Source organism: Sinocyclocheilus anshuiensis, unplaced genomic scaffold, assembly GCF_001515605.1.
Source record: "Sinocyclocheilus anshuiensis isolate Anshui unplaced genomic scaffold, SAMN03320099.WGS_v1.1 scaffold190, whole genome shotgun sequence".
Taxonomy (NCBI): Eukaryota; Metazoa; Chordata; class Actinopteri; order Cypriniformes; family Cyprinidae; genus Sinocyclocheilus; species Sinocyclocheilus anshuiensis.
The window spans coordinates 1128190-1137311 of record NW_015547663.1 but is presented as its reverse complement, the minus strand read 5'-3'; the positions used below and the strand labels follow the sequence as shown (position 1 = coordinate 1137311).

The 9122-nt window shown below is 39.2% G+C and overlaps 1 protein-coding gene across 1 annotated transcript in view; it reads right to left on the bottom strand.

The window, feature by feature from the left end:
• Window positions 1-8719, bottom strand: part of cpn1 (carboxypeptidase N, polypeptide 1) — an 11681-nt gene extending 2962 nt beyond the window's left edge. The window contains exons 1-5 of the mRNA XM_016504796.1: window positions 8003-8719; window positions 5833-6029; window positions 4986-5141; window positions 1597-1773; window positions 945-1056 (exon numbers count right to left, since the gene is read on the bottom strand). Of these exons, the coding sequence (XP_016360282.1) occupies window positions 945-1056; window positions 1597-1773; window positions 4986-5141; window positions 5833-6029; window positions 8003-8237 (877 nt within the window). The 5' untranslated portion in view covers window positions 8238-8719. The remainder of the gene's footprint in view (window positions 1-944; window positions 1057-1596; window positions 1774-4985; window positions 5142-5832; window positions 6030-8002) is intronic.
• Between the last annotated feature and the right edge of the window lie 403 nt (window positions 8720-9122).

Genomic DNA, 9122 nt, shown 5'->3' with positions numbered 1-9122 from the left:
AAGCTATTTAAAAGCGAAGGAAAGCGAGGAAAAGAGGGAACGCCTCCGCCCCCACGGTGATACCGGTATTACCAGTGTTGTCACGCGTCGATTAACCGGTGGGAAAATTTCCTCACCGTCACAACCTTAGTGTGAGACTCTTTTTTTTATGGATGGGCGCTTTTTATTTAACTTCTTTTGGACTGAAGCAATGCAACACCCGCTGACTGCAATGATAGAGCTTGAAAGATCAAAGACAATTTTTAATATAACTCTGACTGGATTCGTCTGAAAGAAGAAAGTCATATACACCTAGGATGCCTCGGGGGTGAGTAAAACGCAGCCTAATTTTCATTTTTGGGTGAACTGACCCTTTAAATCACACATTAAATATATATTACATTCTTCAGTGTTGGCCAGGGTCAGAAATTAACCAGTGTTGGAGTCAAAAATGCCACAAAATATGAGAAAGATGCTCTACATATCTTAAGTATTCACTGTTTTTTAAATCAAATATTTCGTAATATTTGTATTGCGCTCCTAAATTAATATTTTCAAGAAAAACGATCACTCATACACAAAAACATCCATGTGTACACAAAATACGAACAAGAATACTGTTCACATGCTCATGCTTTACCATTATCTGCTGTATTTTTTTCTAATGCAAAAGTTTTGTTTCCTTTAATATTCATTTAAGTTTTGTAATATGACCTAATGAATGTAAAAAAAAAAAACTACCCCCTATAAATTAATTTTAAAATCAATTTGAATATTTGCCCAAGAAGAAATTATTTCTTGACTGGCATATAGCTCTAAACTAGAAAACAATCTTGTTTCTTTTAAAATAAAAGTGCTTGTAATTCCCAAATCTCAGCTAAATTACAAGGCTTCTAGATGAGACAAAACCACAAGCCTTGTTGAAGTAATTGAACGAGAACTGTGGTATGTAAAATATAACCCACCCTTAGACAGAGAGTACCAGCTGGCTCCATTTGTGATTCCTTCATCAAAGTAATCGCCGCAGTTCCAGCCCTTATGCATCCAGCTGTGGCCGTAGGAGTACGTCTTTGCCAACTATACACACATAGTGCATAAACACAAAAATCTGTAAATATTCACCAGAAAATTGGGGAAAAAAACAACAGCCAACTCTTTATTAGTTAAAGTGTATGATTTCTGTGCAATTACTCTGCTGGGAAAAAAACCCATCTTAAATCAGTCTAAGCTGGGCTGTTTGTCTAAATTGATCTAATTTGGCTGGTATTTCTGGGATTTTGGGCACTTTTCAGCTGATAAGACATCCTAAACTAGCATCATGAAATGGAGTTGCAAAAATAATGACTGATTTCAAACAGGTTTCACAAACACTCCCTCCATTTGCCATTGGTCAAGCTAACAGATAACCCTGCCCCCCAAAACACACCATTGATTCTGTCTGTCTTGAGTCTGTGTTGCCTCTGTAATGGTTTGATAGGGCCACAGAATCACAGTGATTACACTTTTTCAGGAAAAAAAACGTATAAATGCCCTACTTTTGCCAACTGTTTCTGGACATTAAACTTTTTAGAAAGTAGAAAATTATACACTTAATGTTTAAATAAAAAAACAACATACCTTTTTGAATATTTTATCATCGGGGGTAGCCGAGTTAGATGTTTTGCCTCTTATCCGGGGTTCGCGAGACTTATCAAAGGGGTAGTTAGCGACTACAGCGCCACCGTGGAGGTTAGCCGACAGAACAAAGTTGTAATTTTGCATCCATTTTATCACTGCTAAAGTCTCCGGCTCAACCTGCAAGAACCAAGAATACAGAGAAAAACCGATTATAAAACATGCATGCTGTGTGCATTATTTCAGGCTTTGTTTTACATTTTTTTTTGCCATGACACAGCGTTCTGGAATATTCCTTCAAAGCTGTTATCTGAGAAATCTGACATGTGGTAATGTATCCCACAAGAGTTGAAGGGATAATAAACCTCCACCTGGACCTGTTGTATTAACTAAGATCAGTCTGGCCAGCTCTTTAGAGATGGCTGCTGGGTATTGATCCCGTTCTTGCTCTGTTTTGAGGAGACGTTGTATTTATTATGCATGGATCTGTATATATAAACATCCAAGGGTCCCTTTGGCCTCAGCTGTCATTGACGAGTCGGGTTTCGTGCTGTGAACTCACACAGATGTTTTTCTCCCTGCTTAGCTCTGTGTAGTGCGAAGCCCACGCTGGGGTCAGAGGGTCACGAGTGGGGTTTGATGTGAGAGTGACAGCTCTTGACTCACAGAGAAATGATTGGAATGTGTCATACTCCTCCAACTGCAGTTCTTCTGTTGTTGTCCTGAGGGATGTCTGGCTGCCAGTGAACATACTTACTTCTCCAAAGCTGGAGTTCTCATTCTAGACTGAGGAAAATAAAGAGTTGTTCCTGGAAAGAGCTGTATAAATGGTTTGTATTATTCTGATGGGCTCCAAAAGTCTGGCAATTATTACATAAAATCAAATTCTGTACTATATTTCAAATAGGCATATTTGTGAACTAATTTGTGCTAAAGGTCAAATGCTTCTGCTTACACTGAACCACAAGATTTTCTTTGTAACATTCTTAAGTCATGATGGATAGCATGGATACTCGCAGATGAGATTGACTTTATATTACTCAGCAAGTTGTGAAAGGCTAACCAAAATATCCAGAGCTCATGAAGACTAACAGCAGTACAGGCTAAAAAAGTCCTTTAGACAGACCAAGGCTCTCTATTTTGTGAAAGGTGGGCCTGTTGGCGGTTGATAGATAGCAGAACGAGAGCTGGGTGGGTTACTGACAGACTAACGGAGAGCTTAATTTTGCTGTTCTTTGCAATGCAGGATACTGGCTTTATCCTGTATTTTACTTCAGATTGGAACAGTGATTTTTATGTGTGTATGTACATTGTTAGGGCAATAAAAAAGTCACCCCATGAAAACATATACAGAATGTTGCTATTATGAAAGCAGCAAAACCAATGTCATGGCAGAACGACCCACAGATAATTGAATCTGGGATTCATTCCCAGTCTTTCACAAAGTTCTACACATTACTCATTACATGTTTATTTAATTAGCAAATATTTTGGACAATTTGAAATTTGTGTACTTTTTTCTTAGTGTCATTCCACAGATTTTTTTCCAAAATCAATCTGATAATATGTTTGATTTCCCAAGGAAATAATTAAACAATACCAATTCCGCTTCCTCTTAAAGATTTTTGCTCCAATAATGATTCTTTTTTGCCTATATTTTGAATGAACAGTATAGAAATAGACAGAATTCATATTTATTAAAAATGCAATTGTTTCAAAAGAACCTTTCATTCATTTTTGGAATCAGACTAAACTGTCCGTGCTTTGTGTTTTTGATTCCCTAAAAAAAACTGGCTTATAGAAGTCATGCGACTCAGGAATCAGACTAAACTGGCCGTGCTTTGTGTTTTTGATTCCCTAAAAAAAACTGGCTTATAAAAGTCATGCGACTCAGGAATCAGACTACACTGGTTGTGCTGAAGGTTTCTTTACTCACTAAAAATAATGCATTTGGTTTTAGTATTACGTTGAAAACAGTTGTGCTGCTATTTTTGTCTCTTTTTTTCAGGATTATTTGATCAATAGAACAGCATTCAAAAGAACAGCATTTATTTGAAATAGAAAACTTTTGTAACATTGTCATTTTTCATCAATTTAACACATCCTTGCTGAATAAAAGTATTAATTTCTATATTTAAAAAGTTTTAAAAAGTATTATTTAGTATCTATTTAATAAAAAAAAAAAATCACACTGACCCCAAACTTTTGACCAGTAGTGTACATTAAATCGTTAGCATATGACCTTTAATGTATACAAACATTCTGTGTTATCGTAACTCTTGCAAAGTGTATCTTATATTGTCTGAACATCTTTCCGCACATTCAAATCGCTACACAAGCTCCATGACTAATTGCTTGACTGGTCTCTCCCACTCATCTCATTCTGAGCAGACAGCAGTAGCAGTGTATGTGACACTGATTGATGCCCACCTGTAGTTCCCAGTTGTCAGGCAGTGGCAGGTGGTGGTTTTGGCCATTGTGCTTCTCGTAGTAATACATAAGAGCATTCAGGTCTGGGAAGTTGCGGTTCAGGTCCACCTCCTTTGCGTTTCCACGTCCCACTAAGTAGCCGTTGAGCTCTGGACCCTGTAAATCAGAGAAAAGAGCAAATCATTTCCTATCCTTTAAGTAACCTTTGGGGAGAAATATCACCTTTTAACATTCTCAATATGTCAGGTGTGAAACTTATACCTCAAGTGGTTTATTGTGCTTGAGTGTATTGCGTAAGCGAGCTAGACGATGTTAAAAAAATCCTGTCTGATGCTGAGGTGGTTTTTCTCTGCTAGTTCATGTCTGCTCCAGTGAGACGCTTGATAACTGGGTGTGTGTGGCTACATTCAACATTCACCACCATTTACTGCTGGACATATAATTAGTCTCTAAGATCAAGAAGGAGTCTGTATTACTGTAATTTTGCATTCTAGATGTGTGAACGTTGTACAGTAGGTGTATGGATGCTTTGTTCAAGAAAAAAAGCTTTATTAATAGAACAGCATTAAAAAAAAAAACATTTATTTGACATAGAAACCTTATCTGATAAGTGATATTATCTGTATTTTTTTGTCAATTCTTGCTGAATAAAAGTATTAATTTCTTTTTTAAAAGATTTTTTAAAAATATTAATTTTCTACTTAATTAAAAAACAAAAAACATACTGACCCCAAACTTTTGGCCAGTAGTGTACATAAATGGTTAGCATATGACCTTTAATGTATACAAACATTCTGTGTTATCGTAACTCTTGCAAAGTGTATCTTATATTGTCTGAACATCTTTCCGCACATTCAAATCGCTACACAAGCTCCATGACTAATTGCTTGACTGGTCTCTCCCACTCATCTCATTCTGAGCAGACAGCAGTAGCAGTGTATGTGACACTGATTGATGCCCACCTGTAGTTCCCAGTTGTCAGGCAGTGGCAGGTGGTGGTTTTGGCCATTGTGCTTCTCGTAGTAATACATAAGAGCATTCAGGTCTGGGAAGTTGCGGTTCAGGTCCACCTCCTTTGCGTTTCCACGTCCCACTAAGTAGCCGTTGAGCTCTGGACCCTGTAAATCAGAGAAAAGAGCAAATCATTTCCTATCCTTTAAGTAACCTTTGGGGAGAAATATCACCTTTTAACATTCTCAATATGTCAGGTGTGAAACTTATACCTCAAGTGGTTTATTGTGCTTGAGTGTATTGCGTAAGCGAGCTAGACGATGTTAAAAAAATCCTGTCTGATGCTGAGGTGGTTTTTCTCTGCTAGTTCATGTCTGCTCCAGTGAGACGCTTGATAACTGGGTGTGTGTGGCTACATTCAACATTCACCACCATTTACTGCTGGACATATAATTAGTCTCTAAGATCAAGAAGGAGTCTGTATTACTGTAATTTTGCATTCTAGATGTGTGAACGTTGTACAGTAGGTGTATGGATGCTTTGTTCAAGAAAAAAAGCTTTGTGTGTATTTTTGTGTGCATTGTTTTATATTTGGATGTTATTTTTGTGAGTTCTTCTGGTGTAATTAGTCTCAGAAGAAAGTCAGCAATGCACTGGGATATGGCTGATTCCTTCATAACAAACTGGGTGCCACCAGAGACTTACAACACTCCCACGCCACAGCTGCCATACTGAATAAATAAGTGTATACATATGCATGGTCACGTTCACACCATGAGCTGTTGGTCATGCATTTAGAAATGTGCCGTTTTAGTACACTTGTTTTACAATGTAGATTAGCTACTAAAGGCTGTATACCTGCCTGGCTGCAACCTCATATCCATCCGGGTTCATCGAAGGAAGGATGTGGATCCGTGTGTCATGGATGAGGTGCGTGATTCGCTCGTTTCCTGCCTGGTATTCCTCACACAGGAACTGGGCTAAGTAGATGAGCAGCTCCCTACCAAGCACCTCGTTCCCATGCATGTTCCCTATGTACTTGAACTCGGGCTCCACTGAAAAACACAGGTCAGGTGACCACCAGTCAGGAAGTCATGAGGTCATAGGGTCACATCTGTGAATAGCATGCAAGCAAACAAGTTCTATGCATGCATATGAAGCAGTTCAGAAGCAACAACCGCATAAATTGAGAGCCAATATGCATATTAAGCTCTAAAGGGTTGCCTACTAAAAATTTAAAGAGATTATGTCATAATTTTTCAGTTTTGTTCCAAACCTGCATGACTTCCTTTTGTGGAACGCAAAACAAGAAAAGTACTTTTTTTAATACAATGAAAGCAAATGGAGATATGGTCTCCAGAGAGCACCATACAAATAGTTCATACAACTTAAACATTATATTCTTTTGCCTTTTTAAGACATATATGACTTTTATATGAGGAACAGACCTTATTTATTTACAGAAAATTATGGAACGACATGAGAGTGAGTAAATTATGACAGAATATTGACAGAATCATTCTACAATGTGCAAGCGTTTGAGTAAGATGACACCATAAATGCTAGTATCAAATATGAATGAATTCAAATTCATAATTTTCCTCCAACAAAAGCTTTCTGAGTGTTTAACAGCGCAGCAGGCCACTTTCATCGAAATTCCTGTCTCACAGCCAGTTGTCAGTTCATTATTCACAATGATCTCTTCTAACAAGTACCAGCAGATTTCCGTTTGCTCTTTTTTGATGCGGAAGTGAGTGACGGCGAGATCGCAAAACTAATTAGTCACTGTGTGCAGGCAGACTCATAACGGTCTTCCCATTAATCATCAAATAATTAAATTAACAGTGCTGTGCCTCTGCTCAAAGAGTCAGTAAACGAGTGACCTCGACATTAACGCATGAAGCGCAAACATTTTTCGGGATCTAAAGGGTCAGGTCACAACGACTTTGTCCACTCTGCTGTACCGGTTCCTGTTTTTGTACTCCGTGAGGAACATGTATACATCCTGCAATTCTCTCAAGGGTTTTACCTTTGTACTCATATTGCCAAGAGAGGCAGATCTTTACATCTGATGGCAAAGATTCATTTGCTTTCGTAAGCTGATTTATTAACTCCTTTTGTTGATGGATCTTAACTACTTCCAGTAGCTGAGAACGGAATGTGTTTTGAATTTGAGTGAACAAAGGAACAAAGTCTACAGGCAAGAACAAAAAGGAAAATTTTACTGCAGCAGTTGCTTTTTCATATCTCGTAAGATATATTGGAGTTATGAGATATCTTTTATTGAAGTATCAGACGAGTCTTCTAAAAATTTGTGAAAATAAAGACAACTGTCGACATACAAAATGAATATGAATAACATAGCCTAGATAACTTGGTTTCTTTGAGAGTTTGATGAGAAATGTTTAAGCTTATGTAAAGACTTTTGATTCCAAACTTTGGTCAATCTGAGAACAGTTTGAGAGATTGTTCTCCTCTGGAACTCTAGATGAGACACATGCAAGATTAATGAGGTCTCGTTCTCAATAGAATCATCTGAGAAGCAGAAGTGTCTAGAATTGTTTCTAGAAGAAACAATTGAGCTATTAAAGAGTCAAAGGGTCTATCCTGTGGGAATGTTCTTGTTTTAGATCAATGATAAGACTGATGTTTGCTCCTGCCTGCAACAGTTACATATAACACTCACCACATCTCCAGGCACGTACTCCCCCCTTTAACCCATTACTGTCCATTCCTGGATGCAGTTTACCGTATGTGAGTGTTTTTTGGAGTAACAAGATAAATCAAGTTGACGGTCAACATTGGCTGGCCAGACAACCCAGTGAATAACCGGCCAAAGCTTTATATCAACAATTCTGTTAAGTGCTATTCTCAGAAAACAGCCCAAATTATGCAATCAAACCCAAATTATTACTTCACCAATCAGTTCTGGCAGCCCTACAGCTTCAATAGGAACATGCTAGAGTTTGCTTGAGCTATATGGGTGAGGAATTTAACGCCTTGGTACAAGAGTAAAGAAAAGACTCACATGCTTCATGGATGCCAGGATTATCACTGAACTCCAGGACATATAGGTGCCGTCCCTCTACGCTGCGACCGATGCTGTAGATGCGAGTGATGTAGGGGCATTCGCTTTGGATGGCAAAAAGAGCCCTCACCATCTCCTCATAACCATGGTGCTGGAAGTCAGACGCCCTGGTCAGCGAAGCCTCGAGCCCCAGAAGCAGCGCCCCAATCCAGATCAGAGAGCTGCCTGACAGCATGGTCCCAGACTGCTCCGCAAACAGAGCGCCACTTCTTTTCCCTCACTCTCTTTCTCGATCCTGCTCTCCCCGTTTGCCTCCTCCCTCTGGACCTCCTCTCACTCCCGCTTAGAAGAGCAAGTAAGGACGGCCCCTCCTTTCTCTCTCTCTCTCTCTCCCGATTCCCTCACTTGTACGTACCATTTGTGTGTGTTTACTCAATTGGCATTGTTGGAGAACTGAGAGTTTGACATTACATATGACACCTCAACTTTGGCTTCACGCTCCTCACACACTAAACCTCCCCCTCTCGTGTTTTTCTGGCAGTGCTAGTTGAGCATTTCATTCCTGACCTGTGGTTTGTCTCTGACTAGCTTTTAAAAGCATGATTACTGGTGATTTAACTAAAGGGGAATAAAAGCAAACAGGAAAGGGGCGAAATGGAGGCTTTATTTTGGGGGAAAGGGATGTGATTAGCATTTATTCACCCACTTTCACTCCAACACTAGCTCATTCATTAACTCAAAGTAAACACACTCGGAGCCCGAGAGGTTAGAGCTTCTAAAGGGCATTCTGGGAAAACAGACCATGGGGGACCAAAGGTTTCAAATGAGGGTTGTGGAACTGGCCCCCTGAGGCCCTCTCCCCCAGTCACCTCTACTATAAACTCCAGGAGCTGCTGTCAGTCACACTCACTACAACCTGCATGTGAGTAGGGCAGGTGTTGCTTTGTTACTGAATTTATCTCCATTCTCAATAGCACCACCGATGGAAATGTAACACCTATTGCATCGACCAAACAAGCAGGATGTTTACTCAACTGCCCATGTGTTTGTTTCACTACTCACTACCATTACTTTTGCCAGACAAGCCATTTGGCTTAAAAGTCAACCTAAAATCAAAATG